Source organism: Octodon degus, unplaced genomic scaffold, assembly GCF_000260255.1.
Source record: "Octodon degus isolate 3935 unplaced genomic scaffold, OctDeg1.0 scaffold00043, whole genome shotgun sequence".
Lineage (NCBI taxonomy): Eukaryota > Metazoa > Chordata > Mammalia > Rodentia > Octodontidae > Octodon > Octodon degus.
Genome location: NW_004524619.1, coordinates 391,074 through 418,963, shown reverse-complemented (window position 1 = coordinate 418,963; position 27,890 = coordinate 391,074). Strand labels below are relative to the sequence as shown.

The 27,890-nt window shown below is 37.2% G+C and overlaps 1 protein-coding gene across 1 annotated transcript in view; it reads left to right on the top strand.

Annotated features, from left to right (window-relative positions):
- Kcnh8 (potassium voltage-gated channel subfamily H member 8) overlaps positions 1-27,890 on the top strand; it is a 393,302-nt gene that overhangs the window by 349,592 nt on the left and 15,820 nt on the right. The window contains exons 12-15 of the mRNA XM_004631594.1: positions 11,727-11,765; positions 15,595-15,953; positions 17,346-17,452; positions 19,901-19,977. Coding sequence (XP_004631651.1) covers positions 11,727-11,765; positions 15,595-15,953; positions 17,346-17,452; positions 19,901-19,977 — 582 coding nt within the window. The remainder of the gene's footprint in view (positions 1-11,726; positions 11,766-15,594; positions 15,954-17,345; positions 17,453-19,900; positions 19,978-27,890) is intronic.

Genomic DNA, 27,890 nt, shown 5'->3' with positions numbered 1-27,890 from the left:
TTTATTGTTGCATCTTTATCGACTCTAGATTTACTAACCGTGTCCTTTGTTATGGTCACCATCTCTTTATTTCTCTGAAGAATTATTTCTGATTTTGTAAAGTATCATTCATCCGCCTTGTTCCTTCTGCTGTTACCATGTCACAGAGTTCAGTTGGGTGGCTTTTGATTTGCTCCACCTCACTGCCCCCTGGGTTTGCTTTGAATGAACTTGAAGTCTGACACTGAATCTTGCTTCCATGTCTTCCCATTTTTAAAATCTATTTTCTTCCTTGATGGTTGTAAAATGTCTATAGCAGATAGCTTTATTGCTAGTATGGAGAACTTCTTAGGAAATTACTACTTTTCAGAGATGTCTCTTAGGTGCAGCTGGAATTTGGCTTTTGAATGTGCTGAATGGTCCCACCTCTTCAATTTCTTTGGCACTGGAGTACACCACTGGACTGTTTCTTTGACACTTGCCTATAGTTTTGATTATAACACATGGACAATCTCAATCTTAGCATACAAGGAAGAACAATTTATGTCTAAAGTATTCCAGTCTATAATAACCATAGTACCAAGTGCAGCTTAGAAAATGACAAACCATGGTTAGCTATTAATTTGCCACCTTTAACTATATGAACAAGATTTATAGTAATGTAACAAAATCTAAAACAAACCAGGAAATTATATTCAGTAAGTATCTCCTCAATTCAGCATTTTATCCTCTGGGGAGAAAATTTAAAAGGAATAGAGGGGAAAACAGGGGTATATAAGAAGGGAAAGATATTAGAAGCAAGTTAGAAGGACAAATGAAGATTAAACTATTGAAGACCGATGAAGAAGGGCAAAACAAAAACAAGAACTAAACAAATCAGAGAAAACTAAAAATATTTATATTCATCATCAAAAAGATTAATATACAATCAAAAGAAAAACGTGTAAAGGGCTGAAGAGACAGCTCAGTGGACTAAGCATCTACTTTGGCAAGTGCAGGGACCAGGGTTCAATCTCCAGTCCCACGTGCTACTCTGGCCCCACCCCCAGGAGTGCGCTGAGCCAGTGACTGAGTCCAGGTGTGGTGATGCACACCTGTAATCCCAGTGCTGAGTAGGCTGAAAGCAGGAGGATCACCATGAGTCCAAGCTGGGTAGTGAGACCCTGTACCAAAGACATAGAATGAAAAAAAAGAAAAAGTGTGAGATTTCAGGTTTGTGTTCACATTTCAGATTAAGGTCATGATTCATTTTGAGTTGATTTTTTTTGATACAGTGAGTTTCATTCTTCTACATATGTATGTCCAATTTTGCCAGTAACGTTTATTAGTGAAATTCTATGTTCTATACTGCATGCTCTTGATGTCTTTGTCAAAACTCAGTTGGGTGTATAAAAATGAATTAGGTTTTGAGTTTTGTATTCTGTTCTGTTTAGTCTATGTATCTATTTTTGTGTTACTAACACACTGTTTAAGTACCATTCTAGTATGTTTTGATGGCAGGTATTGTAATGTCTGTAGCTTTACACCTCCAACTCCCCACTGGGATTGCTGTGGCTGTTCTGGGTCGTTTGTGATATCATATGAACATTAGGATTCTTGTTTCCTATGTCTGCAACAAATGTCATTGATACTGATATGAGAGTTGAGGCTGTAGATAACTTGGGGCCATATATCATTTTATATTGTTGCTTTTTATGACATAAAGACATAGGATATCTTTCCATTTCTTGGAGTCTTTTGTAATGTCTTTTATCAGTAATTTTTTAAAAAGTCATTGGTGTTATATGGGAATTGAATTGAGCCTGGAGATCACTTTGTTTTTGTTGTTGTTATTTGTGTGTGTGTGTGTGTGTGTGTGTGTGTGTGTGTGTGTGTGTATTTATGGAAGGGTCTACAGGGTGTTCAGGATCTCACTACTAGATCAGACTCATGGTGATCTGCCTGTTTACAGACTCCTAAGAGTTGCGATTACAGGTGCGCACCACCACGCCCAGTGTCAATTGCTGTCTCAGCACACCCCAGGGGCAGGGCCAGCACAGCCGGCCCGGGGATTGAACCCCTGGCCCCTGTGCCTGCTTGCAGCCTCTTTAATCCACTGAGCTATTTGGCAATTAATTAATTAATTAATTAATTAAGAGAAGTACCAAATAAAATCAGAGATAAAATGAGACATTATAACTGATACCATTGTAATAGCTAAATCTTGGATTTTTGTATCTACATTCATCATAGATATTGAACTACAATTCTCTTTTTTCATTGAGTCCTTCTCCAGTTTTGACATCAAGATAATACTTGTAGTTACTTTGCATTTACTTCTGCATGTTCTATGAGCTAGCATGTGGTCTATTTTGGAGAACATCCCATGTGCAGCTGAGAAGAATGTGTGTTCTGAGCTGTGAGATGGAACATTCTGTCAACATCTACCAATCCTATTTGTTCAAAAGTTTGGTTCAGTTCTAATGTATCACTGTTGACTTTTTTTGTCTAGCTGACCTGCTTTTTTATGACTGTGAGGTATTGAGATCCCCAATAAAGTTGTATTAGTGCTTGATAATTTTTCATGCACACTTTCCACTCTTATTGCTGTTGCTGATTTGTCATGGTCAGAGAAGATACGTAGTATTTTTTAAAATTTATTGAGACTTGCTTTGTGACCTAATATATTATCTATCCTAGAGAATGTTCTATGTTTTGATGGAAAAATGTGTAGTCTATTGGAGTTGGGCAAAATGTTTTTGAATGTGTTAGGTTCATTTGCAGTATGTTTGAACTCAAGTATTACTTTATTGATTTTTTGGGGGGGTGTGGAGTCTGGATAATCTGTCCATTGAGAAATGTGTGTGAAGGATCAAGTTTCCCACTAGAATTCTGTTAGGCTCCGTCTCTCCCTATAGATCTAATATTTGCTTTGTGTACATAGAGGTACTGTTTTTGGTGTGTTTGTATGTTTATAGTTGGTCTATCTTTTGTTGGATTGGCCCTTTTACCAATATATAATGTCCTTTAGTCTTTTCACAGAGTTTTAAAAAAATACTTTATCCGATATGAATATCACTACTCATGTACATTTTGAGTTGTCATTTGCATATTTTTCAGTGCTTTATTTATAGTCTATATTTATTTTTGCCAGAAAAGTAAGATTTTCTTGTAGGCAGGATGTAGTTTGGTATTCAGCAAATCTGTTTTTTGATTGGTGAATGTAGCAATTTTTATTCAAAGTTATTTCATTAAGTATGGACTTTGTCTGTTATTTTGTTAGCTATAGTTTTCCTCAACTTGTTTCTTTTAAAACTTTTCTACCTCTTTTATTGTTTATTTTTGTGATTTAGTAGTTTTCTGACCTCTTGAAACTTTCTTTCCTCCCTTTCTTCTTTTGTGTATCTGTTCTTCTAGTGAGTTTTGCATATTAATGTAATGATTATAGTTGCCATCATTTTACTTATAGTGCCGTATTCCTTTTAGTATTGCTCTTGGATCTGGGTGCTCATATTTCTTTGAGTATTTGGGAAGTTTTCAGTCATTATTTTATGAAATAAGTTTTCAGTGACTTTTCCCTTTTCTTATGATATTCCCATAGTGCTTATATTTCACTGCTTAGCTGTGTCTCATAAGTCTTACAGTCATTCTTGTTAAGTTATTCTTCTCTTGTATGAATGAGCTAACTTCATGGGCTTGCCCTGAATTTTCAAAATTATTTTTCCTCTTGTTCTAAATATGTTGTGGAAGTTCTCTAGCGTATTTTTCATTTCATTGATTGATGTTTTTGTTCCAAATGTTCTGATTGTTTCTTTGCTTGATTTTTATCTCTTTGGTAAATTTCTCACTTATGTCTCGCATTGTTTTCCTTATTTCTTTGTTTTGTCTGTCTGCATTACTTTTCATCTCACTGAATTTTCTTAGGATCAGTATGTTAAATTCATTTTCAGGTATTTCATGATTTCCTTCAACTTGAGGTCTATCCCTGGAGAATTTAATCATTTTTCTTCGGAAGTTTGTGTTTCACATTACTGTGTCCTTACACTGATACCTTTAGGTGGGGTGTGACAGTCATTTCTTTCAATTTTGTTAAGTAAGTTTCATAGGAAAATATTTTTTCATTAGATGGAAAATGGGTTGTTGGTTGGGTAAGTGCTTTGGGCTTGCCTGTGAGGTAGTTAAAAATAAACTTCATCTTTGTTGGTGTCAACAGTCTATGTGAGTACCTTAGTGGCATAAACTACATCTTTTTGTGAAGGTAGTTGTACAATGTTGCAGTGGATGTGGGCTTGAATGTCCACAGGGTTGAACCATAAAGGCACTAAGGCTTGTGACAGCACTTCCTACAGTATTTTTCATGTGGGGTATGGGGAAGCCAGTCTCCTGATCCCTTGGGACAAACACAAGTAATGCCAATAGTTTTAGTACAAACAGCAATGATGAGAGTTACAGGATATGAAGGAGACATTCCTGGGCAATAAAGATGAATGTGGATAATACTTGGGCCTGTACCAACAGTAGCCACAATCTTAGATCCACGGATTGTAACAGGGATTTTTCTTTCCAGGTCCTGCTTGATGAGCTCAGATTGTGCTATCTTCAGTAGCACCAGTGAAAGTAGACTTGAGGCTCCATTCGTAGGTCGTATAGGGTGCTAGTCGGTACTGAAGACTTTAGGATTGTTAATTGCTTTCTGGGAGCTATAAGACTCAAATCATACCTTCTCCAGGTTCCAGAAGAAAACGTACAAATAGTACCAGAATATTTGGCACCAGTAGCTGTGGTCTGAAGTCCCTGGGCTGTGGAGGAGACACTCCCCACTCACGTGGGGCCTGTGCAGGTCACATTTAGGTTACGAGTGCTAGGATCTGCACTCCTTTGAGAGGGAAGACATAGAGTACCGAAGATGGAGCTAGGGGGTTGCTAAGGCTTGTGGGTTTGGTATCTTCTATCCTGGAGACTTCAGAAAAATGTAAGTGTGCCCCTAACTCCTGTCAGTGCAAGCTTTAGTGAAGAGGAATACTAGAGCAACGAACAGAAGAACTCAGATGTACCCTTCCCCGGGTGCTCAAGTGATGAGTGAAGCCAAGGTTCTTTGCATCAGTAGCTTCAGTCCCAAAGCTGTGGGATGATTAGGAGACTTTGACTAGATCCCACAAGTCGAATACAGTGTGGGGTGATTGGGATGGCAGGGTCATGGCTACCAATGATTGCATCCCTACTGGTGTAGGGAGCTCTTGAAGACTGTGTTCCTGAAGCTATGGGACTCATGAAGGTGCTGTCCCACCTTGAAGCACATAGGTATGAGTAAATCTGGGACCTTGCAGCTGTATCCACCATGTTGATAGAATCTCATACTGTGATAGAATCTCCTATACAGGCACCTTGGCCTGAATCTTTGTGAAACCCTCATAAACCAACTCTCTATGGTTAAGGGTATATTTCTATTTCAGTCTACAGGGCTTTTCTCAGGTCCCACTGCACCAGCACTGGTGAAACAGAACTTAGAGTGGTGTCTACCATCCCAAGGCTGTGAGGCTGGAAGAACATTCTCCTGTGTCATGCTGGTAGAGCACTGGTGTAGGGAGCTCTTGCAGACTGTGTTCCTGAAGCTATGGGACTCATGAAGGTGCTGTCCCACCTTGAAGCACATAGGTATGAGTAAATCTGGGACCTTGCAGCTGTATCCACCATGTTGAGGCTGTGAGGTAGAAAGAGACATTCCCTAGATCTTTGTGAGAGAGCACAGGTGCTATTGTGGCCAGGAACCTCTAGGCCTGGTCAGAAATTTTCAGTCTGGATGCATAGACACAGCTGAATCCAATATTTTACAGTGGTAGCTATAGTCCCCAGAACTGTGTTCTGAGAGGGAAGATCCTTCCAAGCTCCCATGATTTGAGTCAGCACAAGTACGACCGGAGTTATAGGATGCACGGGATATGGGAGGAATTGCCTTTCACACAGTGTGGCTTTCACCAGCCTAGACCTCTTCTATGACCCAGTTCTCTTTTGCCACCCTTCCAGCCAAGATAGCATTTAGCAGTGGCTTTTATGGAGATTACAGCTATAGGGTGTGAAGGAGGTCCAGATTGAATACTTTCTTGTTAGCAGAGAAGTCAATTTTAGACCATATCGCTGCATTGAGTTTAGAACGTGTAAGTACCATAGGCTTCGCTACAGGTCAGGCTGCAAGCCTGCTATTATCAGGGCTGTTTGCGCTTTCTCACTTTCATTATGCCTTCAGCAGCATCAGTTTCCTAGATTCTGGACCAGGAAGCTTGGCTGAAGTTGGAAAATGCTTTGTGCTTTTCTGTTTGTTGCCTTTCCTATTCTCTGTCCTACTTAGGGTTCCTGTCAGTTACTTGCTGATTCCCAGAGTTCTGCGTCTTTCATTCTGTCCTACTTAGGGTTCCTGTCAGTTCTTTGCTGATTCCAGAGTTTTTCCTCTTTCGTTCTCTTTGAAACATACTTTCTCCTTTGCTTCCCTGACTCTTCTGTCTCACAGAACCAGTGTCTTACAGCTTTTGGACCAGTGACCACCAGGGCCACAAGCCTGAGTCTTACATGTGTTCACTCTAATCGTGAGAATTGGGGATGCTCATACTGTGATAGAATCTCCTATACAGGCACCTTGGCCTGAATCTTTGAGAAACCCTCATAAACCAACTCTCTATGGTTAAGGGTATATTTCTATTTCAGTCTACAAGGCTATCAAGTCTCACCTCTCTCCGTGATAATTTTATGCCAAGATATCTTTTCATGCACACCCTTCTTCTCCCACTCCAAGAGACTGAAAGGCAAAATTCTAAGTTATGAATGGGCTGAGATTTCTTTAACTCTCTATCTCTATCAAGACTGCTGTAATGACTACCATTTCTTATATCACATTACTTCCTATTAACTTTTCCAACTTCCGTAGCGCAAAGTTTCTAAAAACAATCCCATTAGAGATGACCAGATATTCTTTCTTTTTCCTAAAAATGTATAAAATTGGGTGAGGCTACCTTCTTCAAAAATTTTGAATTCTCTTGAAAAATGAAATGGTGTTAATTAATGTGTACCTTACATAGATTGCACCCATAGATTTTTTTCTCTCACCTTTCCTATGGAAAGAGAATATTCATAATGTATCATATTTCCAGGAAGATTTATGATTGAACAGTTTAAAACAGTGTTTTAGTAATCCAGTATTCATAGGTTTTTGGGGGGTTCTGCTTTATAGCAATATCAGATTAGATTCTACAACAGAGCATGCATTTCATTTTGTCTTGGTTACTTTTCTTATTGCTAAAACAAAAGAGCTAACACCCACAATTAAAAGAAGGAAAAATGAGGTCACAGTCTATAGATGTTTCTGACCATAATTGGTGGGCTCCAAGGCAGAGCAACATGGCAGAGGCATCACAAGGAGAAATAGTTCATGGCAAGCAGGAGGCAGGAAGCAGCAAGCCGCATCAGCAAGCCTGCCTTCCCTACGTCCCTTTATACTATTCCATCCAGGTTATAAACCTATTACCTAGTGCCATTCCCAACCAGAATGGAGCTTTCATTATCCACACCCTGAACTATGTCAAACCCATATAGGTATCATGCACCTTTAATCCCTGTCTCGCTCACCCTAGATCCATTTCAAGCCACCGAGATGAACTCCATGACAATCTTTCAGCCCCTGTAGCAACATTATTAAAGAAAGTGTTAGAGAAAGCACACAGTTTAGTGTAAGGAGCATTAGAAGTGAAGATGCAGGGCTCCTGGTAGAGCTTAAAGTGATCAAATCATCTCAACATCACAGAGCTTCTTCATTTCAAAAGTTAAGGAGCTGAACTAAATCTCGGCTTTTAAATCTGACCTTAAAAACCTTGTAAAGCTTGATGACCCACCACCGCCACCATCAACTGAAAGAGACTCACTCATCAGAGTTAACACATTGGAGTCTCTTTGTGCATGTGTGTGTGTGTGTGTGTGTGTGTGTGTGCACTCAACTTATTTCATTTGTTTAGAAGTACAAATAGTCTGGAGGTACAACCATTTTTCTACAAATGATTCAAATTTATCTTTCTTTATGACATAGTAGTACTCTATTGTACATGAACACATTTTCTCTGTCCATTGAACTTTTGATGGACCCATGATTTGTTTCCAACATTTGTCTTGTATAAATTGTGCTGTTATAAACCTGGGTATGCATATATCACTGTGACGTGATATTTGTAACTCTTTTGGGAAGATACCTAAAAGAAGAACAGCTTGGTCAATTGGAACCTCTAGTTTTTATTTTTTGAGGAATCCCCATACTGATTTTTATAGTGATTTACCAGTTTATACTCCCAAAAAGAAGGGCTCTTTGTTTCCACATCCTCACCAACATTTGTTATTGATTGATTTCTTGATGACAGCCATTTGCTCTGGAATGAGATGGAATCTCATTTTTGTTTTAAATTGCATTTCTCGAGTGACCAGTACCCTTAAGTGTTTTTTCATATATTTGCCCAGCAGCAAATAAATGTGTGGAAAGAAAGTCAATGGCATTGGTCATTTGACAAATATATTTTCTGTTTTCATCACTTGACATTGAGCAGTCGAAGATCAGAAACTATTTTAGCCTCGCTTCAATTATCTGTTCTACGTAGAACATTTGACTGATGCACATTTTGAACAGCATAAAAGCTTTCTCTAATCTTAAGTGTGGGCAATGGTAAGTGTGGAAGAAAACACAACTGGAGGCCTTACACTGGCTCAGCTCCATCAATAAATCCATCATTACTTTATTGACCCTCTCACTGTATTTCTCATGAACCTCACCTTCTGGTCTTCAGAATTCTATCTAGGGATCTCAAAGAGTTCTTGTAAATAGGGAAGGTTGTTCCTCTAATGCAAGAGGGGTGGACCTCCACTTCAACTAGTATGGGTTATTATAGGCTGCAGTAAAACAACATAGTATACAACCCAAAATGCCCACACTAACTTTTCTTGACAGCATTTTTACAAGAAAAAAAAATGCAGACTCTTAACATCATCCCTCTCAAAAGGCCTCTCCATCAATGCAGAGTTAAGAGAGTAAGCAGGAAAATCACTTATTCTGGACCCCTCCTATGCCTGGTGAACTCAGTGTCAGTGATCAGGCTTCTCCTAAGAAGGTCCTAGACTCCACCCCTCAGGGAAGAATCTCATTTTTTAAAGAAAGCTTCTTGCAGCATTCTTTTGTTTGCTAGATGTGGAAAACATTGTGGCAGGCACTCTCTGATCACACGTAACTTTAAAATCCCAAGTTCCTATTTAACTAACAATTTTGTATTTCACAGAATCTGGATCAGCAGGAAATTCTCGCTCTCTTAATCAACATGTTATTGTACTGGGCTGGGGCGACAGCTCAGTGTTCTAAGCACCTGCCTGGAAAGTGCAAGGATCGGGGTTCGATCCCTGGTACAAAGTGCTGTGCAACTAAAACTGGGTGTGGTGGTACATGCCTGTAATCCCAGTGCTGGGGATGCTGAGACAGGAGGATCACTATGAGTCTGAGCTGTGTACTGAAACCCTGTATCAAATTTAAAAATATATATACAATGAAACTTTCTTTAAGTAATTTGATTAATACTGTATAAAAATAAAATTATGTTTATAGTTTGTAAAATTACTCATCATATATTAAGTTTAATATGTATTACATAATATATATTAAGTTTAATACATATCAAAAAAATATATATATATATATAAAGTTTGCTTGATTCTACTTCACTTTTAGCCATCAGTAATTTTGAAAAAGATGATATTGAGTTACCCAAGGTAACCAGAGGCAAAAAGGAAAAAACCAAGAGGAATATAAATATATTGCATGGAAGCAATTTTAAAATACATTATTATATTCTGTCCTCAAAACAGTCAAGCCGTGTTCATTTTCCTGCTCCTAGTCCATTACTACCTTGTAGCCTTGAGCAAAAACACGTAACTTGGTCTAAAAATTTGTTTCCTCTTCAGCAAAAGGGAGATTAAAAATAACTTCCAGACCTGCCAGCAGAATTAATGCACACAAGGCCTGGGAGACATTTGTCAGGGCGCTTGTCACATGACAGCTAATTGACAGGTGACAGGGTTATACTGACTATGACTTAGTTACATAATCTTGCTCTCCAAAGTTCGCACGTGGCCCGTGGCATCAGTGCTGCCTGGGAACCACGAGAAAGTCCGTCTCTCTTTTGGCCCTTCTGCACCACCACCTGCACTCTAACAGGATCACTAAGGGATTCATGAGCACATGTATGTTTGAGAAGCACCAATGTGGAAAACACTCTGGAACTCAGCAGCTTGACAGAATTAATAGAAGTAGTAAGGCAGGAGGGGGAAGCCCTACCAGATTAGAAGGTCCAGTGCGCTCGCTCGCTCTCTCTCTCGCTCTCCCTCTCGCTCTAGCTCTTGCTCTCGCTCTCTCTCTCTCTCCCCTCTCTCACCATTCTGAGGCCTTCTCCAATCAGGAGGTGTTTGGGCCCTCTGAATTTCACTGAGATATTTTTGCCATAACTGAAGCTCTTCCTGAAAGACTTTTAGACACACTGTTGTGTTTACCATCATAATTTTGTTTTATTTTTCACATTTTTAATTATTCAGCCACTTTATTTGTCACTGTTTTGGGAATTATTACAAGACTTATGTCTAAAATGTTTCTGATTAATGTATATTTAGGCAACTAAACAGATGCAGAATGGGCTGACTGCTTTGATAAAATTAAACATTGATGAAACATATTTGCACAGAAATAATGACTCATGCTTGTATAAATAATAACACATCTATTTTTCAAATCATCTAGGGGTAAACTGATCATTTTCAAATGCATTTTTTACATTTGAATAAAATTATATTAATTTATAAAATCTGAAACCACATTAAAATGAAAGAAGTGTAAGTAAGCAAAAAATGTAGATGATACCAGTATATTTTCAGGACATAACATAATTTTCAGAGCCCTTTTAGAGTTCATGGAAAATGCATGTATTTAATATAGTCTTCCATGGTACCACAGCTATATGAGACTTATTCTGAGATTTAAGTTTAAGGGATTTTAAGATATACATTTCCTTCCACATTTTAGCATCTCTGAAACTGAAAATTCTCACAAACAATGATATTATCACAATTTTGTTAGTAGTATCTTTTTCTATTTTGCAATTGATTGGATCTTAGATTCAGTTAAGTAAGAGCATACAACCCTTAGGAAACCTAACCTTACTCCACAGGAGTATCACATCAGGAAAAAATATGGGACAATAAGGGGATGTGATTTCCCCACTAGTACTCAAGCAAGAAGAGGAGGTAGATAAATAAAAAGTAATAAGATTAAATAAGATGCCATAGAGATCAATTTTCACACAGCTAGAGGGAAAAAATGAAAGACGGCAGCATACAAGTGGTACAAGGGACAGGAAGAATAAAAACTAAAGGAGAAATGGTGAGACATCAAATGGAAAATATGGGCAATATGCACACTACAGCAGTGATCCTTTCTGAGTGCAGTGTGCTGTAGTCAACGCTCAACTCGCTGCTGCTTTGATCATTAGACCCACTGGCCAGTAGAGGCGCTAGAGGGCGGAATGGAGGAGGTGTTTTCAAGAACTTTCCGGAGGTGTTTTGCTCTCCTTTAGCTTATGTAGGTGGATGCATAACTCTCCACAAACATGTATTCCCTAAAAATATGTATCCTGTTTTTAAGTCAGTCTCAAATCACTGCAAAAAGCTTACATGATTGCTAAAACTTCTGTTGTTTTTTTCAGGTGATATCAAGATTATCAAATAAATCTACAGTCTCACAGGTATGTTTTTTTTTTTTTAATAGGAAATTAACAATCTTTATTAAGTGGCATATTGTTATCTTCAAAAATGTTACTGAGATTACCAGATATAGGCATGGTGTGAGACTGATCAAAAAATATCTGTTCCTTTCAATGAACTAATAGAAATTACTGGAACAGTTATCTTAACTATCATATATTCCATCCTTCTTTTTTCTTTTTCTCCATCTCAGTTATTCTTTCTACAGAACTCAACGACTTTCATACACAGAGAGACACAATAGATTTAGTTACACATTATGAAGATGTTGATAATTTACTGAGAAGAGAGGAAAGAAATAATGTTTACATTTAATATTACATTATACTATATTGAGAAATTTATTTAAACCTCCTAGAGTATCTCTGTGCTTTTGATCAAGTTCTTTAGATTTTCTCTCTGGTTTTTCTCTTTCACCTCCACAAAATCCCTCATCAAAAAACAAAATGGTTTTTATGTTTCACTTTTCCCCAAATAGCCTTTCCTCACAGAAGTGCTAACTTGTCCTCAAATATTTTATACCCCTTTTCTTAGAAAGAGAACTTTGGCTTTTTTTCCTCACTCTTTCATGAAATTGCAAAAATGAAGAACTGTCACAATAATACGATAATTAACCTTCAAAAACATGTTCTTCTGTATAGTTTAGACTAAGGTTCATTTTCAGTGTTAAAATAACTATGATAACAAGAGCTTTAAAAATAGATGTTTATTTATTTCTTAAGTTGAGAGAAGGAATAACTTGAGTATTTCAATAACGCCCTTGAGCTTCTTCTTTCTGCTTCAGCACCCTCTATATATGGTTTCCTTCTTCAAGATGTCCTAATCTTCCAGGGTACTTATTGGCTAGCCATGATTTTACCTACATTTCAGACTGTCAGTCAAAGACATATGAAAGAATGAGATTGAAGCTCCCATATTTCTAGTAGCCTTTCTTAAATTTCCTAAAAACCTTCCCATTTATATCCCAGAACCTAGACTCATCATCTAAATAAGTGACAAAGAGAGAAAGGTGATCTTTGGTCAAGTACATTACTAATAATTTTCCAATGATTTTTGATCATCATCTTGCATGAGCAAGTGCTTATTCAATGTTTTCTCTATATATGACTAATTGCTTAATTTCCATTACTTAGTAGTGAATATTTCCTGCACACCATTCTTAGTTAATAGGCAAGTAAACCAAGAGGTCAACCAATAATACAGTTCATGGGACTTCTAGGATTGTGTAACAGAAAATCCATTAATTCAGCCATGAGATTTTGTTCCACTACTTCTCTAGTCAAGATAGATTTGCTTAGCAATATGAGAGTTGGAAGTGGTTATTCCAGTAAAATGTCATGACTCTGACATGAGATTCTTTTAGTTATAAGTATAAAAACCCCATTGCCTTCATGAAAGCATATGCCAGGGATAAAACAAAGGGATCAGACAACAAGAATTCTGGTATTGAATTTTATGGCAATGTACAACAGAAGAATCTATCTCCACAAGGGATGGAAGTTGTTCTGTACAAATGGCCTGAAAAAAGTAACTGGTTTACCTGCATAGAAGGAAATACGGGCTGTGTCCAAGCACACAATAAACATAGGTCCTGTCTGTGATGACCATAGGTAGGACATTTAACTCTTTGTATACATAATGTATTTTGCATTAATTAGAAGAGGCAGTTTCCAAGCAATTTGTCCAAGTCCCCAAATCTCCTTGATAAAATGGAAGTATGAAACTTATTTTGTAGAAATACCAGCAATAGTTAGGTTATAAGTAGGAGGATTCTATTAGAACAAATAAAGCCTACTTTAAAGAGTAAAATAATTGAAATTTCAATGTAAATATGACCAGAAGTCTAACTAAAAACTGCATGTATTTATTATTTTCCATTTCTTTTATAACTTTGCTCTGTTGTATCTTTAGCTAACTTAGCTAATTTTTCGGATTCATGAAGCTAGTATACAAATGTCCCCTTGAAATTCTATGTGGATCCATTTTCAATTAAAATATAGAGTTTTTAAATGCTAGGGTGCATCAGTCAGGGCATACTAGAGAAACATATTTAATGCAAAATATACAAATATATAAGAATTTATAAGATTTGCTTACAATAGCTGCCCAGAGTCTGCTTGGCAAACATGCAAAAGAGCTGTCTGTGCATGGGAGACCCAAAGGATCCAGTTTAAGGCTTAGATCTCACTACAGTGTCCTGTGCAAGTCCCTGTTGTGAGGCTGAAAGATCTGTGGCAAAAAGCTGAAGGGTCTTTACTGAAGGCTGAAGTCTAGGCTGGAAGTGAGGAGGTGACATTCAAGGTGAAGGTGCAGACTGGAGCAGCTCTGAAGAAACTGAAGCTGATCCATCTTTCCTCATTTCCTCTTTATTCCATTCAGAGGACAAGCCTGTTGCTTGGTATCACTCATAACCAGAGTGGGCCTTCTGTCTTCAGTAAATCCCTCAGGCACACTCAGACATGCTGATCCAATTTAGTTGAGTATTTTTGTACTCTAATTGACACAATCAGTTAACTATCACATGGGGAAAACAAAACTAACAAATAAAAGCAACACCAAGCTACCCCAATAAAGAACTTACAGCTTCACCATTTATTAAAATAATCATTATCTAGCTGAAGAGAAACATCTAGAAGCATCATTTTATTCAGAAAATTTGAACCATTAAGGTCTAGGCAAAAAAAATTATGTGCAAACTATCCATTCCACTTATGAGTTACAGCATAAATTGAATATACTATTGCCTGCCATCAACCATAATTTTTCTATATCCATCATTACAACTATATTATAACAAAATACAATTGCACCAATCAACTAGATGCTTATTGAAGCTAAAGTTGACAATTCAAGAGATTTAAATAATAATCTTAGGGATTTTCAGATTTAACATCATAATTTGTAATAGGTTATTATTAATCAAGTATAAATAATTGTATCTCTAAAAACTGAGACATGCACACAAAAAAGAATCAGCCTTTTGGAATGAATTGACCTCTGGACATCCCCAGAGGAGCCCTATCTGAAGCAAAGCAAGAGACTGTTACAGTGACTTTGTTTAGAGCCACTAGGTTAGTTTATGCTGCCTTCTCACCCTTGTTTCTCTATCAGCACTTCAACTGTCTTTTCCCATCTTCCGTATTAGCTAACAACATTGAATGACCCAGCCTAAAGTTCCAATGGTCTTAGAAGGGGTTTTGGCAAAGCCTGTCTTTCTCTTCCTGTCTCAAGAAACTTCAAAGGCATCAGACTGTGTGGTTTACTCTACTTCTTGTAAGTGACTTAGGAGTATAAGAACAGGAAGAAGCAGAGGAGCTGAGAATGCTTTGTATCTTTCTCCACCTATGTGACCCAAAAAGACTTCTATTCTTGAAGGATAATAGGATTTTGCAGGGTGACTTCTATTTTGTAAAGTTCTACTAAAGATCTTAGAATTTTAGAGAACAAAACTTTTCATTGGAATTGAAAATGTCTTTATTCTTAAGAACATACCATCATATATTTCATGTGACTAGCTGACTAAAACCTGTAAACAAACTCTCTAAAATACACCTTTCACACAGCTTCCCCACTGGGACAGTTTAAACAATGGAACTAAGAAGGGTCAAGGGCTAAACTCAGGAAGAAAGAAATAAGATCAGAAGTAGGAGACTTTTTATTTCCTGAAAAACTAGCAAATCCACAAAGACTTCGGTTTCAGTGAAATCCTCTAAGGAATTTGACTTTTCTTGATGGAACCTCCAGCATAAATGCTATCTATTTTCACAAGTCTTTACAATCTATACTAATCTTTATCATCTTCTGATTTAGGCTGAGCCAAAGGGGAATGGTAGCATCAACAAGAGACTCCCATCCATTGTGGAAGATGAAGAAGAGGAGGAAGAGGGGGAAGAAGAGGAAACGGCCTCCTTGTCTCCCATCTACACCAGACGATCGTCCTCCTCACGCAACAAGAAGGTTGGAAGCAATAAAAGCTACCTAGGATTAAGCTTAAAGCAGCTGGCCTCAGGAACAATGCCTTTCCACTCTCCCATGAGAGTCTCCAGTTCAAATTCCCCTAAAACCAAGCAGGAGACAGACCCTCCTAACCACAATAAAAAAAGAGATAAGAACTTGAAATTGCAACTTTCCATTTTGAATACTGCTGGACCTCCAGACCTCAGTCCAAGGTAAGGGTTTCCATTGTCTAACTCTTTCCCATGTGAGATTAGCTTTAGTACAGACTAGTACGTATACAGTAAGTTCATCAGCCATTGGGGCCTTTCTACTACCCAAGTTCATGGCCTGGATTCTTTGGTTTCCCTGAATCTCATGTGCAATATTTTGAGTATTTGCACAGGTGTGTGAACAGTAGGGGAATGAATGATTTTTAATAATATTTTCAAAAGGACTCATTCCTTTTGTTCTCTCTTTAGATTCCTTTGGTTGTACTTATTAACTAATTTTTCTACATTGTGTTTGAATTTATGAACTTATAATCAAAGTAAAAGAGATGACGTCTATCAATGTTATTCCATTAATGTGTCATCTTACCAAGAGTTTCAAGGAGCAGCAAGCTGAAACCATAAAGTAAATGAGGAGCTGAGTTTTACTTTCTATTCTATTCTCCTTAATATTTTATGCAGTTGAAGCTTAGTTTTATTCCTTCTTTCTTCAATAAGTATCAAGGCCATTTATTTGTTTGTTCTTATAGTGCTGGGGATTGAATTCAGGGCCTTGTGTGTGCAAGGCAGGAGCTCTACCACTGATCCATGTCCCCAGATCCTCAGTTTGATTTTTAATTGCAAGCAAAATTACCTTAGAAATTTAGATTTATCCCTATGTCATAGATTAATATTTCAGAGATATTCAATACTCAAACCTGGACTCAAACTTGTTTCTCCGCTCATAAACTAAGTGATGTTTGTGGTATAATGAGTCACTCGAAGAACACAAATTATCCATTAGGAGAGAATATTAAGGAAAGAAGTAAGCAAAACAGTTTTAGTGATACATGAGTGAATATTAAATATTCAGAGATTCATTTGAGGATCGTTAATTTGAAAACAATGCTTAACTCTTCTGGTTCTTAAATTTTTACAAAAATAAAAAGTAATAAATTTTAAATACAAGGCTTATATGTCAGATATGCAAAAAAGACATATATATAATGTGAGCCTACATTTGTTTCTAAAAAGTGTGTTTTTCCCTTACAGAAAGATTTTGAGAACATATGCTAAAATGTTGTCAATAGTGGTAATTTACAAGTGACTTTTATTTTCTGTTTTTTATAGTAGAACCATGCTATACAATATAGTAACCATTTGGCTTAGAAGATGAGTAAGTGCCTGAAATATTGTTAATGTAAATTAATTTTTGTTAGTGTAAATTAAGATGTTCCATAATTATAAAATGCACTTCAGATTTTAAAAAATTAGTTTTAAGAGGGAATTTATGTCATTAGCAATAAACTTTAGTATAAACATTAGAAATCAAATAGAAGCATTTTTGAAGTCTTCTAAACATAACTAGCATTCATGAATGTAAGTGTACAGCCAACTGGTGTCCTTTCTTTTAAATAGAATTGTTGATGGGATTGAAGATGGAAATAGCAGTGAAGAGAGTCAGACTTTCGATTTTGGCTCTGAACGAATGAGACCAGAATCCACAATTTCCCCACCTCTTGGAGGTAAGTTCTTCTGTCTTCTGTCTTGGTGTGATATTTCTTTTGAACTTGTAATGTTACTTTTGGAAGGTTCTTTTATTTCATTGCTGTTGGGAGTTTTCTACCAATAATAGAATTCCAACAATGTTGTTGAATAATTTGATATGTCTGTGCCATTTCTAAATTATAAAGAAGTTGTTTATCATTGTGCCCTTGTCCATACTCCATGCCTTCCCACTTAGCAAACAAGGTAAGTAACATACCAGGAGAGTCAAATTATTCCTATTCTTCAGGTAGTACCTATGATTTCCTATTTTATATTGAGACTAATTCACAAAAATATTATCTAAATGAAATGCATTGTAGGAACAATGTTTAACAAATTCATTGGGTAAGAGCTCATGAACTTGCAATTTATCCAAGGATAGACAACTTTCAGAATGATGTTAGCTTGTTGAAAGTGATAAAGAACTATAGGAAAGGAAATGTTATCCTTAATGATACTGAACTAATGTAGATCTCCTAAATCAAGCCCAGAACACCCCACCTCACCATCCCTCTGATCTAATCCTGAATTTATGGGCTATAAAAAACATCCGTCAACATGAGTAAGGGAAGAATTGACAAACCTTAAAGACACAGTGCTCTGAATCTGTAGTTAATAAAGAGAGAATGTGAACAAGCCTTAAGCAGGCAAAGCTAACACAAAAACGATCATTTCCAAGCTACCCAGTGCAAAATGGCAATTCATTACCCATTTTCTTCTCCCATCCACCAAATTTTGGGATCCTCACATAAAAATTTTCTGCTAATTAGCAAATCTCAGCATGGAGGAAACCACACTGAAGAAAGACATTTGAATTTATAATCTGGTCTTTGGGGGGTTCTGTCTCATAGCGTAGCAACATTTCACCTCAGTCATGATCTTTCTACCACCTGTCACCTTCTGAGGAAACTGCGGGGATCTTGAGAGACTTCATGGGGACTCAAGGGGAAAAGTCAAAGAAATCCTATCATAGTCAACCTAATATATTTGCCATGAAAAGCCAGTGGCAGATTGAAACAATAAGCTTTCTTGTTTGGTTCACCTAGACAAAATGCACAAAACCTCACCATGACCATGCATGGATTTCTGTTTTCACAGCTCTCCTAGCTTCTTCCTTTCCCTTGCCCCACCCGCTATCCTTACACTCATCCATTCAAGCAATACAGGTTCTTTATTCTGTCCCCTAAATATCCCAGTTTTGTACATTGCCATGCTTCTCCCCTCACTGCCTCTCCTTTTTTTTTTTTTTTTTTTTTTTTCTTTTAACCATATCCATTCTGTCTTTCCTTTTTGTTTGTACCAAAGTCTCTTTTTTGGTCTCACACTGCATTCTGTGCATAGTGAAAATATTTAGTATACTCTTCCTACCAGGCTTAAAGCTCTGAAATGGTTTCCTAGTGCCCTTAGGATGAAACACAAACCTATGGCATAGGTATTTTGAAGTATCTCTGTTCCCTGCCAGATTCTAAGCTCTATGCAGGTGAACTGGATTTTCTGTATTTATTGATGTCTCCTATGAAGGAGTGTTGGCCTATTATATAGTACCTACAATCATTTGTTGAATGATGGGGTTACCTCTGCAAAATATCTCTGCAAAGCAAGCTTTTATTACTCTGCTTTGGACTGTTCTGAGTGGCTCTCTCAACCCTAGCAAGTTTTTCTACTCCTAATTGATGAGAATTAGTATGATTAAAAAGAAAAAGAGAGGGAAATTGATTCTGTCCAATCTTTTCCACTCCAGCTAGCACTGATTCATCTGTACTTTTTGTCCTGGACAGAAATAAATGTACTTGGAAGGGTAAGGTAGAGAAAAAGAAGTAGAAAAGCAAAAGAACTAGAAAATGGGAGAGATTACCCCTTAGAGTGACACAAGAGGATGCAGGAAAAATGCAAAAGATGAAATAGATTTGGAGACAATGTTCCCATTAGTATAGGAATTAATGTTTAGAAGAGAAAGAGAGAAGAAAAAGAACATCCTTTTACTGACGCACGCGTTCTGACTGTGTTAACAATTTTAGAGAATTGTCAAAAAGAGAAAAATGTGCCATTTCAGTATTTAGTGATGATTATGTTCAGGATAACAGGAGATTTGCCATGAATAAATGCAATCAAAGCCACCACCAAGTGGTGGGCCTGGTTCCAAAGAGTGTATCAGGCACCATCCAGAGAAGTACATGATTCTAGACACAAAACTACAATGTACAGACATTATGAAAGGTTCCAGATGATAACTTAGGCTTGCTTTCTTGCTTTCTTTTTTTTTTTTTTGCGAAACCGGGGATTGAACTCAGGTCCTTGCACTTGCCAGGGAAGCACTTACTCCACTGAGCCTGGGCCCCAGGCTTTCTTTCTTACTTCAATTGTCTTCAATTCTCAAATATGAAATTTATTCCTAAACAACTCATTCTGTGTGCATCACTTTTCAGACCCAGAGATCGGAACTGCTGTTCTCTTCATCAAAGCAGAGGAGACCAAGCAACAGATAAGCAAACTCAACAGTGAGGTATGGAAGTCTCTCTTTGGTCATGATGGTGGAGTAAGAGGAGATATAAATCCCAGTTCCTGGAAAAGTAGTAGGAGGTGGAAGTTAGAGGCATGTGCTTACTCATTTGCCCACCAAAGTTGAGCTCCTCCTCAGCCCTTCAGTGACTTACATGACCTCTGACAAGTCACTTGCCCTGTAGCTCCATGTCCCTAAGTACAAGAAAGAGGTAGTTAAAAAAAAAAGGAAACAAAGAGGTAGTAATAAAGCTTATCCTTGAGTCCACTGTGAAAGTACATGATAAAATTTAGGCAAATCACTTAACATAAAAAGCACAAAAGAAGTTATAATTATGATAATATCGTAAGTACAATGATATTTTAATTGGCACTTTTCTAATTTTTGTGTCCTTTGGTTTTAACCAATTTAAAGTAACATCATTAGTTCAAAGAAAAATGCAATTTTTAAGAATAATCAAAGGGCCTAAATTCTATTATTTCTCTGACATGTATTTGCTCTCTATCTTTGAGCAGTTTGTTCCATGGATCTGACTACCTATCCTTACTATCTATCCAAAATAAATTTTTATCACTTTTTGTCTCATATGAAAACCTAAATGTAAATGAATAAAGTAAAAGATATCATAGGAAACTAGAAAGTAGACTGAAGGAAGTGAGTAAAAGAATCAGGAGGGTGGCCAGGGAGACAGCTCAGTGGACTAAGCCTAGTGAGGACCCAAGTTCGATCCCTGGCACCACATACCATGCTGGCCTGTGCTGAGCTGGCTACTAAACCAGTCATGCCTATAATCCCATCACTGGGGAGGCTCAGACAGGAAGATCATTACAAATCCGAGCTGTGTAATGAGACCCTGTACCAAATTAAAGAGACAAAAAAAAAAGATAAAGGCATTGAAAATCATCAAGATATATTGTCACATACATGTACCAATTCCCCCAAATAACATCACTATTCTGTATTACAAACATTCACTAATAAAAATATAAGCTAATTATTTACAAACAACTTTGCTATTCACCCATTTTAAGCATAATTTAATGAGTTTCAGTAATTTTATTGAGTGATTAAACTATCACCAAGAAATAATTGTTAAATTTTATTTTATGCTCCCAGTAACATCACTCACACACATTTATACTTAATCCTTATGCCTACATCCAGCCCTGGGCAGCCATTTATCTGCTGTCTATTGCAATAAAATTTACCTTTTCTACCCACTTAGTGTGAACAGAGAAACAGAGAAATTTCTTGAGTATTGCCTTAGTTTGAGTTTCTTCCTTCTAAAGTCAATAAATAAAAACAGAGACAATTCAGATGCAGTTTAACAGAGCTGACCCAGGCAGCATGGAAGAAGAGTAGAATGAATAAATGAACGAATGAATGAATGAATGAATGAATGAGTGAATGAATGTTAATGACTTAATTAAGCTTGAGGACAAAAGGCTCCTTCAGGTAGGTTCCTCTGCCAGACTATGATGGGCAACTCGAAAGCATTTTACAAAAAAGCAAGGAAGAAGTAGCCAGCCGAGACTCTTTGTGCAGGTCTGGCTGCAAAGAGGACAGAAAGATTTCTCAGGAGAAAAATACAGGAAGACATAGGATTGTTTCTGGTCACCTTCTGGGTAGACCTTGGCAAGGGCCCATGAGCTGGTGCAGAGTAATAGAACCCCTCTCTAGGACTGAAAAGTTACATTCTATGATGACCCCCAGGGGGAAACCACAGGTACATTTAGAAAATGGTTGGCAGTGATGCAAATTGTACAAAGGAGAGTTATATAATGACATTTAATTTCTAGTTATTTGAAATAATGAAAGATTTCACAGCTTATCATAAAATCCAGTTTTCTCTTAAATTTGTATTTCTTTCAGCTTCTGAGGATATAGGTTAAGAGCCATCTCTCCCTCTGTACCTACATTCTCTGACACTGAGATTGCTGCTAGCAATGAAACATAGTAACAAGACAGAAAAGGAAAAATTAAATAGTATACTAACTGTATTGAAGGCCCTTAAGTCCCAGGACTTACTCAAAGACAAGATCATTCAAATTGTTAAAAAGACATCATAAAGACTGGGTGCGGTGGCACCTGGGAGACTGAAAACAGGATCACTACAAGTCTGATTTGTGTAATGAGACCCTGTAAACCCTGTACTAAATACATAATTTTAAAAAAGTAAAAATAGGCTATTGAGGCTGGCCAGATAGCTCAGCAGACTGAAGTGCCTACTTAGGCAGAGCACAGCAGCCGAGGTTCCTTCCCTGGCTTGCCGTGCTAGCCCTAGCCTGGAGACTGAGACTGGGTGTGATTGTATGTGCCTGTAATCCTAGCAACTGGGAGGCTGAAAACAGGAGAATCACTACGAGTCTGACCTATGTTGTGAGACCATGTACACCCTGTAGACCCTGTCCTAAATTCATTAAAAAATAAATACATCATAAAGCTGGGTGTGGGGGTGCACACCTATAATACCAGAGCTCAGGCTGAGGCAGGAGGATCTCTTGGAGTTTGAGGCCAGCCTGGACTACATAGCAGGACCAAATGTCTCACTGAAGAACTGGATATTAGTATTCACTGTAATTTCTTTTCACATATTGTTCTCAGCTAAACCATCCGTTAATACTGTTTGAATTCATTCTTGAATGCATAAGAATATTTAATGGTTTTAAGAGCTATCTCTTGGCTCAACTATTAGAGATAATGATTCCTCTAGGGAGGGGAAGTGCTTATACCTCAAGGCTATATATCTGAATACATTATTTTCTTTTGGCAAAGTGGGAAAGTGGTGGAAATGTTAAAACAAATAAATATTTCTTCAGTACTATTTTGTATCTGTGATTTCTTTTCTAGGAAGAGGACATAAATATTTTTATCTTGTCATACATTGGAATAGAAAGGTCAAGATGTAATGTCAATGGCCCAACTTCCTCAAAAAATTTGATTTCCCTTATTATAAATTATCTCATGTCTTCACTGTTGAAGCTTAAACAGAAAATTCTTATTTACATAGAGCTTATACACTCCTGATGGTTTGAGTAGGTCATTAGAGGCCACAAAACCAGAATACAAATCTAGATTGGCTTCAAATTATAAAACTGCCACTCAGAATTTCTTAGTTTTGTTTTGCATATTTCCTGTACTGTTGTTTATATACAAAAATATGTTTTAAGGGCCAGCCAAATAGCTCAGCGGATTAGAGCACCTGCAAGCAGGCTCAGGGGCCAGGTGTTCAATACCCGGGCCTGCCGTGCTGGCCCACCCCCAGGGCCAGCTGAGACAGTAATTGAGACTGGGCGTGGTCACGCACACCTGTAATCCCAGCTCTTGGGAGGCTGTAAACAGGTAGATCCCTACTATGAGTCCAATCTAGTCATGAGACCCTGAACACCCTGTAGACCCTTACCTAAAATCCAAAAAAAAAAAAAAAAGAGAGAGAGAGAGAGAGAAAAAATACTTTAAGTTCAAACTTAATTTTTTGTGCTTTGTCTATTTCCTAGTTCTCATACACATGATCAGTTGATTGCTTTATCAATTGTTTATTCTTTGGTTAGTAGCAAGCAAGAAAAAATCAATACATATGGGATATACAGCGGGTCAGTAGGGCTGCCACAAATCAAGGCAAATCCAAATCTATGCGAGGTATTGTGTGAACCGTGAGAGCATTGTAGCATCTCTGCTGTGGCATTTGCTTAAAGATTTAAGGCATGAACAAATTTTCCATCGATGCGCAGATTTCATAATGATAATTGGTTGGCAATATGTAAAAAAGTATGAAAGGATTCATGTCGGCAGTAGCCTGCATTGACTGAGCAGTTAAGAGAGTTGAAAAGATGTAGGGCAGCTACTAATATTAGCACTCTTCGAATAACACTGCCATGGGTTTGCAACGGAATAAGAGTGCGCAGCTAAGGAAGTTCTTTGAAAATAACAAAAGTCACTGTGGGGAAGGATGGGCCGTGTTAGTCAAATGCTCCGTTTCTGAAAAGGTTTGTAGGTGAGGGTGAGAGTGTGCTCTTCTTTCTGAAATCGGCTTGACCCAGAAAAACGCCGCGAGGAGGCCGCCAAAAGAAAATAGTCTGCCATCAGCAGAACAAGACAAACTTGCTACAGAAAAAGGGAAGTAGCTCTGGAGGGAGACAGATACTCAGATCTTTATTGTGTGACTTCAGCAAGGTATTTGCCTTTCATAAATTTACATTTTCTTTTATTAACTGGCACTAAACTATATAATTAAGGGTTGTGAGCATTTAATAACCACATGTAAAGCACAGTGGCTTCCTAAGGACCTGGCCAATAAATCTTGACACCTTTCTCTTCCAAAGTTGCAATTCAATTTAGCAAAAGTGGTTCTCGTATACGTACCTTCCTAAGACATATGAGTGTGCAGTAGAGAAGAAAATGGGAAATGAGTTTGTGCTTATGGAATGAGTTGAAAAACGAGTGATGATAAGAATATATTTGAAACCGATGCTGTGGTACATCACAAGTTCGAGCGCAGCCTGGGCAATTCAGTGACCTAGCTGCATGCTGTCTCAAGATAAAAAAGAGGAGGGATTGCAGCTCTGTTTGAAGACCCTGGGTTCAATCCACGGTATTGCAGTTTTGTTTTGGGGAATGCATTTTATCATAAAAGTGACTGCTCTTACCTGAGAAGCTTTCCTTTTTGTTGTAGAGACACTCAATATGAAATTTGAATAGAAAATTATATTACAGATCATTTAAATTTTGGTACATAATATTTTAGCTGTAATAGTCTGATGTTAAAAAATCATGATATTTATTTTTTAAAAATGTTTATGCTGTAGGGTTTAACAGACTTAAGAGAAAATAGGCACAGTATGCCAGTTTCAAAATGCTTAACCATGATAAAACTACAAAGAAATAAAACTGCCAAGTTTAGCAGAAATATAAGTAGAACCAAATCTGCATTGTTAAACTGAGAGGATGAAGGTATCTTCTTAATCCATTCCTGCTCACACAAGTGTGCTTTAGTTCAAATGCTTCAGTCATCCAGCTTTGGTATTTTATTTTGCTTGTACATGAAGGAAGCCTGGTGCTTTATCTTGAGTTTTAAATAAATCATAAGGAAAATGAAATCTGCAACATGTTTGAACAGAACATAAGCTCTGTAGAAACAAAGCAACTTATAATAATATTTAAAAATGTAGCCTGACTTTTCATGCTCTTTAACTATTTTTAATAATTTTATTTGTATGTAATTAATGTCATGCAATTTATTCTGTAAAAGTGCAACATTTGACAGTGTAGTCATGAACTTCATCCCTACAAAAAAAAAAACCCCACACCATGCAGCCGCTAACTCTCAGTACTGTGGCTCTCGTGTCCCCAGCACTAGAGAGCCACTATTAATCTGCATTCTGTATTTATAGATTTATCAGAGGTGGACATTTTATGTCAATGGACTCATCAACTTAATGTCTCTTGTGAATATTTTCTTTATCTCTTTTTGTTGTTGTTTCTGCTTAGCCTAACATTTTAAAGATTTATTACATTGGAGCAGAGCAGTACCTCAGTGCTTTTTACTACCTAGCAATATTCCAATGCATGAATATATGACATGCTATCTATTCACCAGTTAAATTCACTGGTCAATTTTATCATGAGCACATAGGGTGTTATCACTTTTAGCTAATATGAGTAACGCTGCTATAAACACTCATGCATAACTTTTTGTGCAAACATATGTTTTTATTTCTCTGGAGTATATACCCAGAAATGGATCTGTTGGATCATATGTTAAGTCTGCCTTTAGATGTTTGAGGAACTGCCAGGCAAGTTTTTTAAAAATGGTAATGTTTTACATTCTAGGAAGCACTGTGGCAAGGTTCTGAGCTCTACAGCTCCTTTCCAACCATTCTTATTTATGGACTTCTGGAGTTTGTGATTAATTCGTGATTCAGTGCTGGGATGATGGTTGTAGGTGCTGCTGGGTTTGTGAGTGTGAGTGCTACACCCAGCCTGGGGCAAATAGCCTGAATACAACATATGGGGAGACAGACTTGCTCTCTGTTGCCACTGCTGCTACTCCTCCCATTTGCTCTTGCTCCTTGCTGTTTTCCACTGCCACGAATGGCTGCCTTCTGTCTTGTGCCACTTCGCCTTGGAGCCAGCCAAATATGGACTGAAGCCTCCACTAGCTGTCAGCTAAATAACCTTTCTTTCCTCATTTTTGGGTGTTTGGTATTTTGTCCCAGCAATGCCAGAAAAGTAACTGAGACAGGCACTTTTTTTCATGTGTTATCTGTCTTCTTTGTAGAACTGGCCATGCAGATCAACTTCCACTTGGTAATTGTTGCTTTTTTTATTGCTTACTCATTAGAGTTTTTGTTATGTTCTAGAAAGAAGGCCCTTATCAAATATATAATTTACAAACTTCTCTCATTCCATAGACTACCATTTAACTTTCTTGATCATATCCATTGAAGCATCAAACTGCTAGTTACAATAATCTGCAGTTTAGCTATTCTTTCTTTGGTTCCGTAAGCTTCCAGGCTCATATGTAAGAAACTGTTACCTATCCTAAGGTCATAATGTACTTTCTTCGAAGAGTTTTATAAATCTTTGATTGAATTTAAATTATCTTTTATATATGGTATGAACTTTGGGTCCAGTCTTGTTTGATTTTTGTTTGTGGACATCCAGTTGCCACAAAATATTTACCACAAAATTTCCACTTAAAGATTTACCACAACTTGATGTCATTAAAAACATTTTGCCTTCTTCACCAAATGGCGTTGACCCTCTTCAGAAAGCAAGTAGTTGTAAATGTGAAGTTTAATTTCTGAAATCTTTGTGCTATCGATCTGTTTCTATCTGCATGTAAGTACCACACTGTCTTCCTAGCTATAGCTTTGCATGAAACTTTGAAATGAACAAATGCAATTTTCTATCATTTTTCATCTATCTTCAGATTGCCTTAATTATTTTGGGCCCCTTGAAATTCCATATGAAATTTAGAAGCACCTTAGCAATTTCAGGAATAAAGATAACTGAGTTTCTGATAATGAACATTGATTCTTAGAACATTTTGGGAAATATCACCTTCAGAATACTAAGTGTGATAGTGGAGACATATGAGGTTTTTCCTCACTGCTTAAAAAGTTTGCTTTAACTTCGCTTAGCAATACATTGCAATTTTTAGTTTATGATTTTATGCTTTCTTGCTTAAATCTATTGCTATGTATTATAGTATTTTTATGCTACTGTAAATGAAATTGTGTTCTTGCTTGAACTTTGGATTATTTATTGTTAGTGTCCAAAAATATAACAGAATTTTTGCATGACTAACTTGTGCCTAGCAAATTTGTAAAATTTGTTGACTATTTCTAGTATATTGGGGTATGGGTGTGTGTGTGTGTGAGAGAGAGAGAGAGAGAGAGAGAGAGAGAGAGACTAGGAATCAATCCCAGAGATGCTCTATCATTGAGCTATATTGCATCAGAACATTTGTTTTCTTTTATTTTATTTTGAGATAGGATCTTGTTAAGTTTTCCAGGCAGATACCACTGTACCCATCAGTGTTTTTCTTTTTCTTTTTAGTAATAATTTTTATTACTTTATAAACAATTGGATTTCAATTCATTTCCATGTATGTGCATTAACATTTTTTAATGTTATCCTCTATTATCTTCTCTTAGCTATCTTCCCCCATCCCTTTATTTCCCTCCTCTTGTCTAGAAAGTTTCCCTTCCACCATAATGACATCTTTTTTTTCTATATTCCATATAGTAGAGGAAACCTGTGTCATTTTGAGTCTGGCTTTTATTGTTTAACATAATGACACATCCAGTTTTCAACAAATGACATAACACCCTCTATAGCTACATAATCATCTTTCTTCTTCTTCTTCTTCTTCTTCTTCTTCTTCTTCTTCTTCTTCTTCTTCTTCTTCTTCT